The sequence below is a fragment of the Vitis riparia genome, chromosome 3 (assembly GCF_004353265.1).
Source record: "Vitis riparia cultivar Riparia Gloire de Montpellier isolate 1030 chromosome 3, EGFV_Vit.rip_1.0, whole genome shotgun sequence".
In the NCBI taxonomy this organism is placed as follows: domain Eukaryota; kingdom Viridiplantae; phylum Streptophyta; class Magnoliopsida; order Vitales; family Vitaceae; genus Vitis; species Vitis riparia.
Window position 1 is genome coordinate 5,232,163 of NC_048433.1, and position 20,384 is coordinate 5,252,546.

Here is a 20,384-nt window from a genome sequence, read left to right on the forward strand (position 1 = left end):
ATAACAAATTTTTTTAAACTCAATTTTCACATAAAATTGATAATAGTTTTTTTTTTTAATTCCAAAGTAAAAAAAAAACAATATAAAAATATTATTTATCTTATATTAAATTTAGTATATATTTATAAATTAAATTTAGTAAATAAAATTAATTAATTTTATAATATATATTTAAAATAATCGAATTATTGTATAAATAGAATAAAGAATGAAAAAAAAAAATTAAAGGTTTTGTTTTTTTTTTTCAAGTGAGAATTTCTCACTTTTGGCTTTTGTTAAAAAGAGACTATTTTCCCACAAAAGTTACCCACATGGTTTTTTTTTTTTTTTTAAAAAAAATTAATTTTAAAGTGGGAATTATTTTATTTTATTTTTTTTTTGTGTGGAAATGGTCTCTTTAAGAGACGATTTCCCACTTAGATTTTTTTTTTTTTTTGTGAAATCGCCTCTTTAAGAGACGATTTCCCACATGATTTTTTTTTTTTTTTTTTTTTGTGGAAATCGTCTCTTAAAGAGAGATTTCCCATTTAGATTTTTTTTTTTAAAAAAAAATTAAAGTGAGAACTAATATTTTTTTTTTGTGTGTGGACATCATCTCTTTTAGGTGTTTTTTTTTTTTTTTTCAATTTTAAAGTGAGAAATGTGACTTTTGTGGGAAATCGTCTCTTAAAGAGACGATTTCCCATTTGGTTTTTTTTTTTTTTTTTAAGTGAGAATTTAATTTTTTTTTTGTGTGTGGAAATCGTCTCTTGACGATTTCCCACTTGGATGTTTTTTTAAAAAAAAAAAAAATTTAAAGTGAGAATTAATTTTTTTTTTTGTGTGGAAATCGTCTTTTTAAGAGACGATTTCCCACTTAGATGTTTTTTTTTAAAAAAAAAATTTAAGTGAGAATTAATTTTTTGTTTTTTTTTTTGTGTGTGGAAATCGTCTCTTTACTTAGCGGTGTGTGTGTGTGTGTTTTTTTTTTAAAGTGAGAATTATTATTATAATTTTTTTTTTTTTTGTGGAAATCGTATTTTTAAGAGACCATTTCTCACTTACAAATTTCTTCTCTCTCATCGCTGGACAAAACTACATAAATTTGGAATTATTTTTTTTACTACACTAATTTAGGCATTATTTTTTAAAACTGTCGTATTTTTATCAAAAATCTTGAAAATGTGAGTCATGGAAACGTGAGTTTACTATGAATACTGAAAGTTACAAAAGAAAATGACTAGGTTTCGAAGTTCTTGGCACGGTGTGTGGAAGATATATACGAGGTCATCTTTGACCAAAACATCCCTATCATGGATGCATGAAATGGAATTTTAGGCTATGTTTGATTTTTGAAAAGTATTAAGTAAAGACAAAAAAATGTTAATTTTTTTTTATTGATTTTAAATTTATTTATTTTTATTTTTCTTTTACCTTTTTTTTTTTTTTTACACATTTTCCTTCAATTTTTTTAAGAACCAAACATTGAGATTTTCTTAAATGATAGAATCATTTCTGCATGAGTACACACTTATCAATTATGGTGGACATTATCTTGCTTCTTAATTATTACATACACTGTTCAATTCAACTTGTTCAATAATTTTTATTATAATTTTATACTATATATATTTGGTTCTTAGAAAATAGTAAGAAAAAAAAATATTAAGGAAAATATTTTCTTTCGACATGAAAAATAGAAAAGAAATAAAATATAATTAAATTAGATATAAATTTATATATTTTTAAATTATTTAATCTTTATGTAGAAGATGAAAATAAGTGAAATAAGTTTGAAGTAGTATATAAAATAATTTATTGATTTTAAATCTAATTTTTATTTTTATTTTTTACTTTTCCTCTCTATTTTTTTTCTCTTGCATTTTATCTCATGTTTTTTGGGAACCAAACATGACGTTATTGTTGTAAGATTTTCCATAGGAAAACTAGAAAAATGAGAATAGCCTACGGCGCACCTTACCATCAATTACATTTGTCTTTAGCACCACGTGGTATAATAGAATAGAACAACCAACTTCTTGAAATGCCAATTGAAATGATAGAAAGAAACAACCTACTTGACCAACGAAATATCAAATAAATGCATTAATCATAAATTAGTCAACAAATTTTATAAACGTGTTTTAAAACTGTGAGGATTCTTTTGGGTCCAAAGTGAATAGAGAACGGATTATAACATAAAAAGATTAAAAACATTTCATATTTTTATAAACTAAGCACCCACTCTCACTTCTATATAAAGATTAACTAATTTAAAATATAATTTTTTTGTTACTAATTCAATACAAAAATAAAATAAGTTATTCCTATTTTTATATTTATTTTTTTAACAACTATTTTTTCATAATATTTTTTTAAATAAGGCGGGCTGCGGGACAAGGCAAGACTTGGAGACAGCCATTGCTGGTCAAGTCGTTTCAGTTGTAGGAATGCATCCATCGCATTCTAACCATGAGAAGTATGGTGCAGATGGACGTGTGGGTCATGCTACAGCTTCTGGACCTGGAATCCAAATCCTAGTCCAGCACCAGCTGCACCACCCAATGTGTGGAGTGTCCCAGACTCCCAGCAGCACCACCCTCTGGTCCACTGGTCTTTCCCATTCCTCCCATGCTCCTGCAAATTGTAAGTACCCCAAAATTCATCTACCTTTTCACCCATTTATTCCCACATCATTAATTCTTCCTTTTGTTGATTTATTTTAATGTATGATCACTTCTTAGAAATTTTGAGAGAAGATAAGGTAAAAATGTATAGAAAAATGAAGAAGATTATAATGCCCTATGAGTCATCAAGTTTATTATTTTAGGGTTTTAAGGAATTTAGACAAAGTCGAGGTAAACAATAGGACGAATTCATATTTTACTCAAAAACTTAAAACTTAAATTTTTTCAAAACATATTCAAAGGGTTTATAAGAAGTTTTTTCCCGATGTTCTAATTTCAAGTTGGTCTTAAAATAGCAAAATGGTAGTACTGATTGAAGTACATAAGAATTGATTGATTAATCAATTAGACGTAATATGTTAAGGGGATCAAATGCTTTTATAATAGTATTTCAACCAATTGAAGTAAAAACCTTGATTGGTCGAACTTTTAAACTTTCAATAATCATTTACTAACTATAATTCTTTTTTTATTCAAAATATTAAGCTAAAATATATAGTATTTTTAGAGTCATTTAAACTTTTGTAGTACTTTGGGTATGTTTTTATAGATTAACTTGCAAAAATTTATCATTATCGGACTCAATATGATTGCTTTTTGCATATTATGAATTGATAAAGCAAATCTAAATAACTCAATAAAATAATTAAAGGCTTTTTATTCTATCAATTTAAATGAAAATTAATTAATTTATGTTTAGGTGTCAGCCTTTTAGGTCTTACTAGTCTTGTGACGTGGACTTGCAACTTGAGTCTTGTAATAAAGAGAGATTGTGATGTGTCCCAATCCAGCTAAGAGTTGGGGCGTTCACATTTACCAATAGACACTTCCAATCCTATTGATTATTTGAATTAATGAGTGGTTGTGTTTCTTTCCAATAAATTCGAAATTTTTTATAATAATTTTATTATTAAAAAAATATGTTTTTTAATTAGAAAAAAAATTGAATATTATGATTTAGGATATAAATATTATAGAAATATTAAATAAAATTTAGATTAGAATCAGGTTATTCAAATCTTGATTGAAATTTAATCCAAATTAAATTCAGGTTCAGAAAACTTAATTTAAACTCAATTCAAGTATTAAAAATATTTATCAAAACTGTCTAAACATTAAACTACATGTAAATTGGATCAAACCAACCCATCTAAGTTGTGCCTTGCACCCCTAATATTTATGAATAATACAAAAGTTTTAATTTTTTTTCAAGTTGTTGGACATGCTTTATGGAAAACAATTAAAAATATTTAAATTTTATTTTATATTTCTAGTTAAATATTAATAATAAATATTTTATTTGTGTAAAAGTATTTATAAGAAAATATTCCTTAAATGGGTCTCAACAACAAACAAACTTGAATTAAGGTGGTGTGGGAGGAGGATGGGATTGGTATGAGAAATTAAATTCCGACACTGTCCCTGTCTCCCATCCTTCCATTTATTTACTATTTTTTTTAATAATTAAATTTATTTATTTTTCCCAAGAATTTGTATTTATGAATTACATATTTTATATGTTGGAAGGTGAAAAGGCAAAAATAAATTTTAAATAAAATTTATTTCATTTTATATACAATCTAAAAACATAATATTTAAAGAGTGGTATGATTTTTAAAACAAAATCCCAATGAAACTTTTTCTTGAGGGTATAGAATTGGTAAAAAGGTAAAATCGGGATTATCTGGTGGGTCGTATATGCGTTCTTACAACCTTGAACTCGATAATATCAGGCACAAAATGGAAATTAATTACAAAAATAAATTGAAATGGAAAATTCAAAGGTGTTTTTATTATTATTATTTTTTTTTTTTCTTAGAAAGCTCATTGAATGGAACTAGGAAGCTCAAGCGGCTCAACGAACACATGAGCATAGAAAAGTCTCGGAGGAGACTGGCTAGTGGATGATACACAATTCATCATCTCTGACAAAGATAATAACAAATCTTTTCTTCTCTCTTTCGCTTATCACATTCAAAATTATCATCAATGAAATTGTACCATCATCATCATGGGGTCGATTTTAATGCAAATGGGAGGAGATTCCACATAATACAACACCCCTTTTAACCACAAAAAGTTAAAAATGAGAGGCCTATACATTTCAAAATTTGTATGAAATATGTGCATTAAAATTAATTCTAAAATACATACTAAATTTACAAAAACAATTTTTGAAAATAATTTAAAAATTAATTTCTAATGTTTTGTAAAACAAATATTTTTTAACTTATTTTTTATATTTTTAAATATTTTAAAAATAAATTTTATATATAGTGCTTTAGTTTTAATTATTTTTCATATTTATATAATTATTTTTTAAAACAATGTTCAAAAAATAAAACAAGTCAAAATAATTAAAAGATTCTTATTTTTTAATTATTAAATATATATATTTTTTAAATTTTATTTTAAAAAATGAAAAACTGTTTTTGAAAACACTCACCAAATAAACCAACTGAACTCACTGCTTACATGGATATAATATTACAGCTATATGGGGAGTAGCATAGAAATTCAATTTACTATTACATTGGGTTTTGTAGACCCTTTGAGGGTTGACCACATGAAAATTTCCTAGAAAGTGGATTTGTAGAATTTCCCATATATATATATATATATACTAATACTCTATTTTGGTTTCTTAAGGAGCAACTAGGAAAGACTTGGAGGCGGCCATTGGTGACCAATTCATTTCAGTTGCAGAAATGTATTATGGACATTCTGACCATGAGCAGTACGGTGCAGGTGGGCATATGAGTCATGCCACAGCTCCCGGATTCCATAATCCTAGCCCAGCACCACCACCACGTTATACTGCCCGTATGTTGTACAGCATCCCGGCGGCACCATCCGCTGGTCTTCTGGTCTCTGCCACTGCTGTGATCATCCTGAAAACTGTTAGTACCCCAAAATTCATCTACCTTTTCACTATTTATCCCCATCATCGTTTCATTAATTTTTTTTTTTTGCTGATTTATTTTTGAAGGTTTGATCACTTGCGTTTGCCCTTGCATCACATTTGGGCAGATTGCTGAGATAGTGAGCAAAGGATCCCCAAGTAAGCCTTTGACAATCCTCCCTCTTTTTTTTTTTGGGTTTATCCAGATTGGGTGAATGCTATAACTTGTGGATGGTTTTGCAGATTGTGCGGTGAGTGGTACGATCTATACGGTATTGTGTTTCATTGGTTTGCCGTGCTTGTATTCTTGTGTCTATGTTCAAGATTGAGGGCTCAGTATGACTGGAAGAGTCGCCTTGCGTTGATTGCCTGGTCACTTCTTTTGTGAGGCCTGTTCACTGTGCCAGAGTACAGGGAGCTCAAGAGCCGTGGATTTGACATGGGGATAGGTATGATTTTATAAGTTACTTAGCAGTCTTATGATTCTTTCCAGTTTATTTGGTGATATGTATATGAATAAATAGTTGAAGATGGGGTTTTTTGGATCTAAGTATCTTGGGAATGGGAAAAAGGCTATCGTTCCTGAGATGGGTTGATCCTGAGGATGCCTTCTCTGAGTTGTTTTTCCAGTGAACCAAACAGGCATATTCTTTAATACTACAAATTTTCATGAAATTGCTAAGATAACACATTGTGCCTTGTGGGATCAGCAATTCAGAGAGTTCAGTTTGGTATCTCACAGGACCTTCATGGTGGGTTGGAAGTGACCTTTTTTATAGGGAACTTCCATTGATCTGCCAAAATTTCCCATTGTGTAGTTTGGTATTATATGGAATACCTCATCGATATAGCAGATATGTACTATTACTAGACAAATTCCCTCCTCTAGAGACCATGCTACTTCTCAATCCCTCAACCTGTGTCCCACATTTCTGACCTCTCTGGGCGAAGCCAATGATATAGGGTCCTAACAGGCTACATCAACATTGATGATGCCCACACAATAAAAAAAAAAGAAAGAGAAAAAAAACCATCTCATATAAACACTAAAAATCTGGTTTGAACCTGTCTAAACAAGACAAATGCACTAGTCAAGTTGGAATGAATCATGAATGCATAGTAGTTGTAGAATCTGACTTGCACCATTGCTCTTGGTGGGTAGTTGGGAAGCCAATGCTGATAGACCAAAGACGGGGAATTACAGTACCTCCGGTGATGGCTCAAGGCATGACAGATGAAATCAGCCTTAGTGGCATTGCAGATTTGTGGATCAGTGGATGTTGTCACATGTTACTTGGTCTCAATTTGGATATTTGGTTGTCGCCATTGCGCTGCTGTATGTGTGCTCCTGTGGCTGTGTTTCATCTTCAACTCTGTGGAACAATAAGCAAGGAAAATTTGTGGCATGGCACAATACTTATCATTGGTGTGTTTCTTAATTCAACGGTCACTCAAATTTTGCTAGCCATTTCTCTCATGTTTGCCTTGGATGTATTGCTGTGTTTCTGATTTGGTGATTTGAGACTCGATACTCTGGATGATGGAATTCTCAATTCCTTTATTTGGTATTTTTTTATATATAAAGGATGGATAGATATATTAAAAAAAGTATAGTGGAAAGTAGTGTTTGATTTTTTTTGGGGGCATTTATATTTTGATTAATTAGTTAAAAGAGATTAAATAATCTTATATTTGTGAATCGCACCCTTCTCGTATTTTTATTTGAAGAGTAATTGATTTTATCATAAATATCTTAACTATTTCAATTATTTACATATTATTATAATTGAAGTAATGAATACCATCACATTAATTATAATAAATATTAATTAAATATTATTTATGACTTCCATTAATATTCATTAATGGAAACCATTAATGTTATATGAGTTTCATTAATAGGAATATTAATGAAAGCCATTTGGAAGCTTATAAAAATGCTTTCCATCCGTAATATGCATCCCATAAGTAAGAAAGAAATTTTTTACTTTCTCTCATTCTTTCTGTCTTTCATTATCTCAACTTTCTCAATTCTTTTTTGTGATTTTTCTTTTACTTATTATATATTATTATCAAAGTAATATATAATTTATCTCTATTACTTTATTTGTGTTGCATTATCCTTGTTTTACAACACATATATGTTTTAAAAAAAGAGTTAAAGTCTATTTGAGAACTATTTTTTTATAGAATAGTTTTTTGTTTTTCAAAAAAAAAAAAAAAAAAAAACATAGAAAACACGTTTGACAATTAAAAATTATTTTATATTTTTTGTTCTTAAGAACAGAAAATACGGTTTTTTTAGAGAACATCTTTTAATTGTTTTATGTTATTTTTATTTGTTTTTTTAAGATTATTTTAAGAAATAATTATACAAATATGTAGAATGATTAAAAAAAAAAATGCTAGATCTAAAAATTATTTTTAAAATATATTTAAAAATAGGTTAAAAACATTTTAAGTTTTCAAATAGATTTTTGTTTTATAAAATTAAAGTACAATTTTTAAAAACTTTTCTCAAAAGTTATTTTTGATAATTGTTTTCAAAAATAGTTACCAAACATGTTCTTATTTTATAAGAAAAAATGTGGTAAAAAAAATGATGAAGGGTTAGATTTTCAAAATAGGTTTCAAAACTAAAGAAAAAAATAAATTTGATAGTCATCCCAAATTTTGCACTGTAGATGTAAGTAGTGTGATACAACTTAGGAATTTGGGAACTCATATGGAGGACTTGGGCTTGGTCTTGGGCCTGGACTTGGGCTTAGAATTGAGACCCGATCCTGGAGCTGAGGATTTGACTCGTTTGAGAGGGAGCAATGAACAAACGAGAACGAAAGGGTTTAAGAGAGAGCGAGGTAGGGTTTTGTTGGTTTTTCTCTGAAAATGGCGTCTCTCTTGTCCATTCGACGTGCACGAACCCCACTAATCTCTTTTTTATCCAAGGTACCGTCTCCTTACTCTTCTCACTTCATCTTCACCCTCACCAAAACCCTAAGCACCTCTGCTGTCCCAAATGACTACCAGAGACCCCAACAGCAACCACCCTCTGAGCCTAGGGATTTTCAACACCAGAGAGACCCTAACTACAACTGGAACTCACAGGCCCAGAGTCAGAGCTACCCTCAGCATATGAATTATGGGGATCAGAATCAAAGCTATCCCAATCGGGGATACCCTAATCAGGGTCAGGGTTATCCTCAACATGGGAACCCTAATCAGTGGAATCGCCAGACTCCAACGTACCCTCAACCTCAAAACCCTAGTCGCCCGAACCATCAAAATCAATATTATCCGCCAACTGGAAACCCTAGTCTGGGTCAGGGCTATTCTCAGCAGAGAAGCCCTAATCAGTGGAGTCCTCAACATCAAAACCCTAGTCATTTGAACAATCAGAATCAGAATTACCCGCAACCCGGAAGCCGGAATCTTCCGAGCAATCAAAATCAGAGTTACCCACATCAGGGAAGCCCCAGCCAATGGAACAATCAGAACCCGAATCAAGCACAGATTGTGGAGAATCAAGTTTCACATGCGCCTCCTTCAGTCGCTGATTTGATGAATTTGTGTCAAGAGGGGAAGGTTAAAGAAGCTGTTGAGTTGATGGAAAAAGGGGTCCGTGCTGATGCTCAGTGTTTCTATGCACTCTTTAATTCCTGTGGGAGTCCGAAGTTGCTTGAAGAGGCTAAAAAGGTTCATGATTTCTTTTTACAATCAACTTTTAGGAGTGATCTTCAATTGAATAATAAAGTGCTCGAGATGTATGGGAACTGTGGGAGTATGACTGATGCACGTAGAGTGTTCGACCATATGGCCAATAGGGATATGGATTCTTGGCATTTGATGATATATGGGTATGCCAATAATGCTATGGGAGATGATGGGTTACAGTTATATGAACAGATGGGGAAGTTAGGGTTAGAGCCCAATGAGCAAACTTTCCTTGCTGTTTTATCCGCATGTGCCAGTGCAGAGGCCGTAGAAGAAGGATTTATACATTTTGAATCGATGAAGACTGAGTATGGAATCACTCCAACATTTGAGCATTATGTGGGGATTATAGATGTTCTTGGAAAATCGGGGCATGTCATTGAGGCTAAGGAGTTTATAGAGAAAATGCCTATGGAGCCTTCTGCAGTTGTTTGGGAGGCATTGATGAATTATGCTAAAATTCATGGAGATATCGATCTTGAAGACCATGCTGAGGAGTTAATGGTTGCTCTGGACCCATTGAAGGCTGTTGCCAATAAGACCCCGACACCACCACCCAAGAAGCGCACTGCAATCAGCATGCTTGATGGGAAAAACAGATTAAGCGAGTTTCGGAATCCAACCCTTTACAAGGATGATGAAAAGTTGAAGAGCTTGAATGGGATGAAAGAAGCAGGCTATGTGCCTGACACAAGATATGTTCTTCATGATATTGATCAGGAGGCCAAAGAGCAGGCCTTGCTTTATCACAGTGAGCGCTTGGCAATTGCATATGGTTTGATTAGTACTCCAGCAAGGACACCTCTTAGGATCATTAAGAACCTTCGTGTATGCGGTGACTGTCACAATGCAATTAAGATCATGTCCAAGATTGTTGGAAGGGAGTTGATTGTTAGGGACAATAAACGGTTTCATCATTTTAAGGATGGGAAATGCTCTTGTGGAGATTACTGGTAAAATTGTCATTGCTTCATACTTCTGTTATGACTACCAAATGACATTTTCTGTGGATCTGCAATATAGTTTGTGGAACATCAACTGCTAAGCCATGTCAAACCATCATTTACAATTGATGGGAAATGAACCACACAACTTCCACATAATGGCCTTGTTTGAACAAGATGTTCACATCAATTTCTACCATGTTCTGAAGTTGAATCAATTATTTACTTTCTGAGATGCTCGACTGTGGTTGACATTTTTTTCCTCCTTGTATCGTCTTTCCTAAGTTTGGAAATATCTTTTTTTTTTTTTTTTAATTGGTCATAATTTAGATTCTATCTAATCAACTTTCTCCAAGGGAGACAACTCTTGCTTTATTGATGTCAATAAGCTTTTAGAGATTGCATTCATTATCACATGGGCGGTGATTCTTATGAAAGTAGGTAGCCTTTATATATGCATGGAGGTTATTACCTTTTTGAAGATTCATCATTTGGTATGCAAATTCTTCTTGAATTTAGTTTTGGAATGGATTAAAGAATATAGGATGTATATTGGTCATCAACAAGGCCAATCTCCATGATTTTGTATGTAAAATTTTATTGAATTTAAGTTGAGAATGGATAAACTGTACTGGGTGTATGTTGGTGAAGACAAATATCCATCATTTGGTATGGAAATTCTTCTAGAATTTAGTTGTGGAATGGATAAAACAACAAAGGATGTATATTGGTCATTAACAAGGCCACTCTCCAATGATTTTGTATGTAAAATTTTCTTGAATTTAAGTTGTCTATGCTCAAGCAAGTTCTCTGCTCTAGTTATGGTATGTTAGAACCACTTTAAATAAATGCCACATCTTAAAATGAAACTATCCTAGAATAGCTCTATTTTCACTGTTGACTCAAAATGATACCATATTTATGGTGACACTGTGAGATTTTAGAAGCTGCTGGATTTCATGATACAATTAGTTAGGTTAAGATCATAAGATTGTTGGAAGAGATATGATTGTTGGGGATGATAAATAGTTTCATTAATTTGAGAATGAGAAATGCTGTTTGTTGAGATTGTTTTTAACTTCTGTTGAAGCTATTCTGAACCATTGTTATTATTAACATGCGATGTATTAGGATTGTTTGAAACTGTACTTGAAAACAATTTTTTATTGAGAATTTGTTCTAAACATAAGTTGTTTTTTTAGAACAATTTTGGTGGTGTTGAAAATATTGAAAATACTTTGAAAACTTTTGCTACACAATACCCCTTTACAAAGACGATAAGCCAGAAAAAAACGTTTTTCATAAGTTATAGCCAAAATCTCTGCCTGATGTCTTTGCTTGAACAAGATGTCTACCTGAGTTTCTATTATGTTCTTGTTATGAAGTTCAAGTGAGTTTCTATTGTGATTCTTCACAAGTAGTGAAAGTGCATGCATGCGTAGACTTGGGCTTACAATAAATGACAGCCAGTGTCTGATTGAGATTGGGGAAGACAAAAGAACTTGTCATCTTGCTGGGAAACTGGCCAAGCTACAGAAGTTAAAAGAATGCATTCTTTTAAGAATCACGAAAAGACGAGTCTGTAACAGTGTCTTCCAAGAAAAGCATTAACAGAGATGCACGATATGCATTGCCGCCTCCCTAAGATCATGATTTATTGTAAATGACCGAGACGTCACCCCATGTTGATATATGCTTTTTATTTATTTACTTTTCTATGTAGGAGAATATATGACAGTATTTTTTACATGAGAATACCAGGGCAAAATACAAAAGGAAAAGTGTGTTTTGATGTTGAAGTTAGAAAAAAATTGGAAAATGCAAACTCTCTAAAAATAATTAAAATTTAGTATATTAAGTTAAAGATGATATATGTATCATTCAACCTAAAATTATATAAAATAATAATATTTTTTAATCATATCAAAATGGGCCATATATACAAAAAAAAATTATATCTAGTTTGGTGTCATGTAGGAGTCATGTCAGAGAAATATATATATATTTTAAAATTTTAGTTAAAACCTCACTTGACAATTGAAACTTCATTTTTGAACTAAAATCTCAATTGTCAACTAAAATTTTAGTTATTTTTTTTTCACTTTAAAATTTAATTAAAAACTATTCAATTATAGTTTATTATTGAAATTAAAAATGTATATTTTAATAATAAATTATTTATATTTAAGTTTAAGAATTTAGTATTACTTCAACAAATATAAATTGATAGACAAAAAATATTATAAATTAATATTTTATTTATTAATAAATTAATAATATTAAAATTATAAATTTATATAACATATAAATAAGACATAATTTAAAATGAGAAAAATATGCAATAAACATTTATATGCTGAAACCTCATTTAGCAACTGCAGCTTTAGTTCAAAATTGAAGCCTCAGTTACCAATTGAGGTTTTCATTAAAATTTTGATAAAAAAAAATATTTCAATGACATGACTCTTACATGATACTAAAGAGACTAGTTTGAACATAAATTTCATAAAGTGGTTACATCTAATATTTTTTTTTAATGCATGGCCATTTTGACCCAAGACTATTTCAAATGAGAATCTACAAACACTTTTTATTCCCAAAGTACAAACATGGCTTCTAATAATTCCACTTTATGTTGAGATGAGTTGAGAGATTCGTAGGACAAGTCCATGCCTGCCACTGGTCCGTTACCCTCTTAACTGGAGGGTTACATGGAGCGAGTCATCATGGTAGTGAATTCATCAATGTCGACCGCACCATCCCCATCAGTGTCCACTCCCCTCACCATCCTCCTGCATTCCTCCAAGCTGCACCTCTCCCCTAGCCTCCCCAACACCTCCAACAATTCCTCTGCGTTTATTTTCCCATCCCCGTTCAAATCAAATGCCCGAAACGCACTCTGTATGTCCCTTGTCTTCACTCCCCCTCCCTTCTTGTGCACTTCCTCAAACTCTTTGAAATCGATATACCCGTCTCCATCAAGATCAGCTACCTGGAATATCTTCTCCACCTCCGTTCTTACACCTTCCTTCACCAAGGCTCCCAGCACCGCCTTGTACTCCTCCTGTGATATCTTCCCGTCTTTGTTGGAGTCGAATTTATCAAACACTTTCTTCAGCTCATCCATGTTGAGATGGAAAATCGGTGGCAAGTCCGAATTCTGTCTGTCCCTAGAAGAAAACAATCGGGATGGCTTCCGCAGGTATTTCCTTTTGGAAATATTGTACTGGAAATCAAGAAAACTAGGAGTTGACATGGTTGTGTTGCAAAGAAGCCGAAAGCCAAAAATGAGAAACAAGGATGAGATCAATCTCGCAGCAAACTTGGTCTTTAATATTAGAATGATAAGAACTGGCTGTCTTTCTGAGTTAGATCCTGTTTGCGTGGCGTAAAAGTGGGAGATATTCTGATGCCAAAGGTAATAGTATAAAGTGAAACTGGGGTCAGAAACTTATTCCTCAACAGCTTGTGGCAACCATGCAACAAAAGATTCGAAAGTGATGAGCTCAATGTGGAAAGTAAGAGGTGGGTGCAGAGGATGGAACATACAGAAAAGAATACATTCTCTCAACAAATTGCAAAATACTTCCTTGATTCTCACCTCCTCTATTCTCCTTTTGGGAGGATGCTTTCCACCATTTATAATTGAATCACAAAACTTTCTATTTATTAAAATTAAAGCCGAGGTGATCCTTGCAGTGCTCTCACTAAACAGTAGTGAGACTCAATAAAATTATTATTAACATATTCCCGAATAGGAAAAAAAAAGGATCTATATTTGTTACGGTTAATGCGGTTTTCCATTATCCAAATCCTCCATCACTTCAATGTCATTGCGACTTGTTATCTTCTGCACATATCCTGCAGTCATGAGAATATCAAATGTGAGCCTTATGTTTTAAAATTAATATATTCTGAACTGTTTAGAAGAAAGAAGAAAGTGATAAATTGTGCTAAAGTTGATAAGGGTATGCTCGTCCTAGTTTGATTTAAAGGGTGTTTGGTAAAACTTAATACTTATTACTTAACGACTTAAGTGAATTTTAAGTTAAATTATTGATTTAAAACTTATTACTTAATTCTTACTTTTAAGTATTAAGATTGTTTGATAAAATTACTTTAAAACTTATTCTAAATCATCAAATTGACATATTTATCTTCGTAAATTATTATTAGAACAAGGTAGGTTGAGTAACAATGAAGGTTATGGAGTAACAAAAGGTAAATGATGGTAAAAAGTTAAAATGAATATGTAGACTAAAGAATAATTTAATTGTTTTTACTTATTACTTAAAATTGTTTTTTATTTTAAGTCACACCATTAAGTTATTTTACCAAATATACTTAATTTACTTAATGACTTAAATTAAGTTATTAAGTCACGTTAAGTTATTAAGTTGGTTTACTAAATACCTACTTGGTTTACCAACACCACTTATTCATTGTACATGCCAAAGAAACTGACAGTCATCTGAATCTAAAGAGGATGAGAAGACACAAATGAATTTTAAAGTTGAGTGCACCTGGACGCACAACTGACATAGAGTGGACTATGCCCAGATATGAACAGGCAATTATTTGAATACAGGATTTGGATATTCACCAAATAAGAAACAAACAAATTCCACAAAATTTGCAGTTTTTAGAGTAGAATTAGATAAATAGCCAATATGTTACTCACAAGCTGACTAAAAGGTCCACAACTAACTCAATGCAACTTGACAAAGCCTTATTTCCAAACATCACAGCTCCTTGAAAAATACACCCCAAAATAATTTCAACACAAAAACCATGCCTTTAAAATTCCCATAAAATCAATGAAATTGAATTTATAAAGTGACTAAAATTCATCTAAGTCGAAATTTTGATTTCAAATTCCAATGCTCCTAGACAAACTAGCGATTGAAACTTAAACTGTCTTGAACTGTAAGTTTAAAACCTTGACTGAAATAATGAACTGCAAGGTGTAATTTTAGGCCTTTGATCTTCATTACAATTTCATTAACTGTCTTTAAAATCATAATCTCCACATTGTAGAGGACAAATTGGTGAAGTTACATACCTCCATAACAAGAACAGAAAGCAAGGAGTTGGAACTTGCGAATTAAGGCTCCATAGGATTAACAGGGCGCTAATTAGGCAGTCATGACCTAGGCTTGGACAAAGGATTGAAAGCTAGCTCTTGCAGGCGGGAAGAGTTTACCATTATGCAATGTTAAAGGATTGCATAACAAAACCAGGGTATATATAGTGCATAGCAGGTGTAGCAAGGTTCTAAGCGTTGGATAAATTAATATATGTCATCTAATTTCAAGATAGATAAATACAGTACTGCTACCAGCATTTTTACACTCTTGCCATATTTAATCTTAAAATTTATGGTTAGGTTTGTGGAAAAGAACACAAAACAGAATGCACTCATGACTCGACACATTTAACCAACAATAATGCAAAGAAAGAAGAAGAAAGTACCAATTCCAAGGCAGGGTATGCATTTGCAGATGGTCTCCTTCCCTCTTTTATTATAGTAACTAACAAATCCTGTTCCTTGGCAACTCCGACATTTTCCAGTCCACTCATAAACTACTTCCTTACAATCCTGCAACCCCAAAAAATGAAACAGATGACATTATCAAATTATAGAAACCTTCATACTGTGAGGTTTTGCCCAAAGCAAAGTCAAACAATTTTGCAGGCATGCAGTCAGGTCACACAATATGAGTATTGTCGCAAAACCACTACAAGACAAGCCCCATAAGAGATCTTGGATGCCAACTTTCATCATTAGACGTGACGTTGGATCTTCTAAATTTTTTCTAAAATAATTTCTTCAAAACTAAGTATGAAAACAAAAACAGTCCAAGACTATTTGATCATCCTTGCCTGCCTGCACCATATGGATCACTTAGGTAGTTAGATGATACTAATTAATGATTTTTAGTTTTAATCTTTTTCTTAGCACTTATAGAGGAGCTTAAATGTTTTGAGGGGCATTTAAGTTGCATAATGAAACCAATGCTCTTAAACAAGCACCCTATTGTAAATGGGTGGGATAGCAACCAAAATTCAATTACATACAATTAGTATTCAGAAGTGTTGTACAGATGAAGGCAGGCTGGTCAAAGTCAACTCAACCCCAAGTTCCAAACCCAAATATAAAGTTTAGGAACCTAGACACACTTCAATGAAACCAAAATACTGGACATTACTAATCAATGCCAACTAAAAATCATAGGGTTCAAGCTACACCAAACTCCATAGGCACAGGCTTGTTCCTCTGGGCATGTCGATGGTTGATTGTTCAGTTATGGAGGCGGTGTCAACTGCCTTGCCTTGCTTACGAGTTAGAACCAGTTGGACAGAGCAACTCTGGAATATGTGAAGGTTGTTACCTTCGGCAGTTGGTGTAGGACAAACTTCCCTTTTTCATGCCTCACTGACAGAAGAATTTAAAGAGATGGCCCTTAATATGTTTTGAGGAAGTGGAAAGAGGCTTGTGCATTCAATAGAAACTTTCTTCCTTTTTCATCTAATTGGCTATTCCTCCCTTGAGGTGGTTAAACACCAACTTTCTTGGGTCTCCTTCAGGGAATCCATATCCAATAGGGGCACCAAAATTTTTAGAGACCATCTGCTACAAGTTAAATTGGGTTTCTTTAGAGCTAGGGGTTACAGGGTGGTATTTCACTAGGGCTCTCACTGGAAGGTCTCAAAAGGGCTTAGGGTAAGGAGGAGACCAAATAGCAGAAGATGATCCTTCTACAATTATCCATCAGAGAACTCTTTGGGATTTCTGAGGATTATATTCATTATAAGAGAAATCAAGAGGTTTTTCCAGTCACAGAAGGAGTTCAATTCTTGGTCAAAAAGGGGTGCTTTGGTTCTTGAGGAGCTTAGAGGATATACTTGCCCTCCTTGAGCAGTTTGCCTTGTCCAAATAGAGAGATTGTCTCTCTGGTCTTTTAGTTTTAATTTTAATTTTTTGCACTGCTTCTTGTTAACACTTTCTTATAGTTCTCCCAGTTTTTCAGGGTTTTGTTTATACCAAGAAATGCATATGGCGTGATCCCTGTGTCAGGTCAGAATCTTATTAAATTATTTTATTGCTCTTTGATCAATTAGTATTCAAATTAACCAAATTAAATTTCAAAGTTCTACAAGAAATTGAATGATGTCACATGAAACTAATTGCTAATTCTATAGCTCCTTTTGAGCATAAATCTTGTACCATCATGCCCATGTTACATATGTCAAGCTTGGGATGAAATCATGAAATCATGAAACATGGTTGCCCAACAATTTAGTTTTGATGGGAAGGTATCCACAAAACTGAAAAAATAAATAAATAAATAAGGGGAAAGGATTTGGAAAGTTTGGGAAACTTGATGGACTTTTGTGGCAAATTCTTAGGAAACAACTGAAACACTTGTGAGAAATACATTTCAATAAATCTCCCTCCATAAGGTATAATTTTAACAATAATGACAAATTGGTAAACGTAGCGTAGTAACTAACAAGCTTGGAAGTGCTGTCATCATTAATTGTTGAACCTCTTTCTGAACTCTACAAGAATGTCAAGCCCCTAATGGTACTATACCAGATCTTCCTAATTTCAGGATTATAACATTTCAATTGAAAAAGTTGGCTGACAACCACTAGCCTAAAAAATACAATACCAATTAGCACTCCACATACATCATAACCATGTAAACAAAAACTCTCAACATTATCAAAAAATGCCTGATCACATCATTAAATATCCTTTGTGATAAAAAAACTGTATGCAATGGCTATTCCATAAAGCTTTTGTTGGGTAATTGATGAGACATTTCTAGAGTTCATATTAGTTTAGTTCATTATTCAGTAAGCCGTTAGTTTCTCTGTCAATTTAAGATCATTTCTCTGCTTCACTTCTACTTTTTTGGCAATTACAATTTACAGGACATGGCAAATTCTTTAAGTCCTAGTATATTTAAGAAGATGGCACTCGAAAGTTTCAGTAACTACCCCAATCTTGCCAAGCTAGAATTAGAAAGCAAGGAATGGAACATGGATACAAGATGTCCCTGCTTAGACAACTTTCAATCAATTTATTTGGATACATTTTTTTCAAAAAGTTTTTTGCACTATACAGAGACTGGACAATGGCAACCAAGGTGGTCAACAAACCCATCTACAATGAAAAAGTAGCAATGATTTATGTATGACGATTTACCAACTGGAATTCATCAAACACTGGATCTCATGCCATTATTGGTGCTGCCCTAGTGAGACTAGTGACAATGGTACTTGTTTTCCACTTCCTTCAAAGTTAAGAACTGAAAATGGATCCACACCATCGCTTCAAATGCCTTTACAACGACTACCTTTAGACAGCTTCAGAGAGTCCTAATATTACTCATTCTATGTATTTTATAAGAGTACTTGATAATGAGAGAAATGTTATTCCTAAAGAAGCTCTTTTAGTTGCTTCAATACATGCCTTAAATAGCCTCAAAAGCAACAAATACTGGCCTGGCGATAACATCTCCCATTTTGATAAGGGTACTGCTAAACCTTAGGAATCAATCCTCCAAGGCGGTTAGGTTTTTCATACAGATAAAAAATACCCTTGATTTTTCAAAAAATTTGAAACAAAGGTAACATCGACCATTTTCATAGGTAATAAAGAAACACCTCCAAATTCAATGAACAACCTCGGAAACCAACAACCATAAAAGAAGAAGAAGAAGAAGAAAAAGGCAATACCTCGACTTGGGGATCGCAACGAAGCCGACGATCGATCTCCTCCGGCGCCACAGGGGAGGAATCAGGATACGTCATCGGTAGTGGAAGAGCCTCATCGTCATCGGCCAAGTAGCTCTCCCTGTTCCGCGACCAACGCTTCTCCCACGCATTTACCTTAACACCACTGCCGGCGTTACCACTGCTTCTCCGAGCCGAGCCATCCGCTGTGCTTCCAACTCCGCCTCCGACTCCGACCCCATCCAGGTCCTGCTTGGACCGCAAGCCAGCGGAAGCGTCGGCAGTGGTGAATAAATGGAGCCAGCGGGGAAATGAGGGGCCGGCGGGGAGGTCGGCGGCACGGCAACGTACGGTGGAGATGGAGAATTTGGGGAGAGAGAAGATTGAAGGGTTTGAAGAGTACAAAATGGAGCTAGGGTTTGCTGGTAACATTTCAAGATGGGCCGTTTTATGTATGTGGAGGGAAGTGTGCTAATCAGAAAATCCGGGCAGCCCAGTTTTAAGCTACAATATGCTTCAAGCCTTCAAATGAGCGCCATTTTTAGATTTTGTCCAAAGTGACTCGTTTGCCTTGTGAGACCTTTGGGACTTAAAAATGCGTTTTCCAAACAAGTTGGGTGAGATTCTCCTTTTGGGAACACAAACACCCTTTTCCAGGAAAAAAGAAATCTAAAAATAAAAGACCGGAAATGTCTGACGGAGAATTCCAAAGTCGGCTTTTGAATCAACTTCAAAACGGAGAAACAGAAACTGCCTTCTGTCCGGAAGAATCAGAGACCGAAAATCTGAACATTGCTGACTAATGCGGAGAAATGCAATTGGATATGTAATATGTTGAGGCCGGAAAGGAAACGGGGAAACTCAAACGGTGTCGTTCTGAAGAAAATGAAAAGGGAAAACTCAATAGGGCTCTGCCTCTGCGTGCTTCAGATGATCGAAAACGCCCACAGTTATTCTTTCAACTGCTAGTTTCTATCTGATTTGGAGTCCGCAGATATAAATGCTACGTGGGAGTCGTGAAAAACATGTCTTTATTTCTGGAGAGGTAATCTTGGAAGTAGGTCAAATCCACCGCATGTGTATGTGCCCGTTTTTACAAGTACTTGGAAATCAAACGGATCGTATGATTGTCCAATCCCTTCCTTTTCCAAGCAAACCAAACTAGTACAGCACAGGCCCCCCCTTCCTTTTCAAATCGTGAAAGCCTGAGGATGTCTTGGAGAATGTCAATTTGCAGTTACACCAAAGCAGGTGACTAAAAGGAACCAGTTGTTTACGTTGCTGGTATGAAAATAGTCCAAATACCTTCAGGGTGTGTTTGTTTCCAAAAAAATATTAAAAAAAGAAAAAAAAATTGCTAAATGGTTTTTTATATTTGGTTTTACTTTTACCATAATAAAATAGGAAAAATTTAAA

The 20,384-nt window shown here is 33.4% G+C and overlaps 3 protein-coding genes and 1 long non-coding RNA gene across 4 annotated transcripts; 2 read left to right on the forward strand and 2 right to left on the reverse strand.

Moving 5' to 3' along the window:
• Positions 1-5,324: 5,324 nt before the first annotated feature.
• Positions 5,325-5,885, forward strand: LOC117911835. Its single transcript, XR_004650937.1, has 3 exons — positions 5,325-5,566; positions 5,656-5,727; positions 5,812-5,885. It is a non-coding gene; the product is annotated as an uncharacterized LOC117911835 (long non-coding RNA).
• Positions 5,886-8,299: 2,414 nt separating this feature from the next.
• Positions 8,300-10,708, forward strand: LOC117911893 (pentatricopeptide repeat-containing protein At2g15690, mitochondrial). The gene has a single exon (XM_034826318.1). The coding sequence runs from the start codon at positions 8,455-8,457 to the stop codon at positions 10,234-10,236; it is 1,782 nt and encodes a 593-aa protein (XP_034682209.1). The 5' UTR covers positions 8,300-8,454; the 3' UTR covers positions 10,237-10,708.
• A 1,986-nt stretch (positions 10,709-12,694) lies between these two features.
• LOC117910009 (calmodulin-like protein 30) lies at positions 12,695-13,784 on the reverse strand. The gene has a single exon (XM_034824064.1). The coding sequence runs from the start codon at positions 13,477-13,479 to the stop codon at positions 12,931-12,933; it is 549 nt and encodes a 182-aa protein (XP_034679955.1). The 5' UTR covers positions 13,480-13,784; the 3' UTR covers positions 12,695-12,930.
• An 84-nt stretch (positions 13,785-13,868) lies between these two features.
• Positions 13,869-20,056, reverse strand: LOC117910001 (protein disulfide-isomerase SCO2-like). The gene is made up of 3 exons (XM_034824052.1): positions 18,972-20,056; positions 15,696-15,822; positions 13,869-14,084 (listed from the first exon to the last, which is right to left on the reverse strand). The coding sequence occupies exons 1-3, from the start codon at positions 19,398-19,400 to the stop codon at positions 14,011-14,013; spliced, it is 630 nt and encodes a 209-aa protein (XP_034679943.1). The 5' UTR covers positions 19,401-20,056; the 3' UTR covers positions 13,869-14,010.
• Between the last annotated feature and the right edge of the window lie 328 nt (positions 20,057-20,384).

Excerpts from the sequence above, each read along its gene's own strand:
- LOC117910009 (XM_034824064.1), bottom strand. The coding sequence starts at position 13,479 with ATGTCAACTCCTAGTTTTCTTGATTTCCAGTACAATATTTCCAAAAGG.
- LOC117910001 (XM_034824052.1), bottom strand. The coding sequence starts at position 19,400 with ATGTTACCAGCAAACCCTAGCTCCATTTTGTACTCTTCAAACCCTTCA. Across the intron at positions 15,823-18,971 it reads GTTGCGATCCCCAAGTCGAG|GATTGTAAGGAAGTAGTTTA; the intron begins GTATTGCCTTTT and ends TTGGGGTTGCAG. Across the intron at positions 14,085-15,695 it reads CATACCCTGCCTTGGAATTG|GATATGTGCAGAAGATAACA; the intron begins GTACTTTCTTCT and ends TCATGACTGCAG.
- LOC117911893 (XM_034826318.1), top strand. The coding sequence starts at position 8,455 with ATGGCGTCTCTCTTGTCCATTCGACGTGCACGAACCCCACTAATCTCT.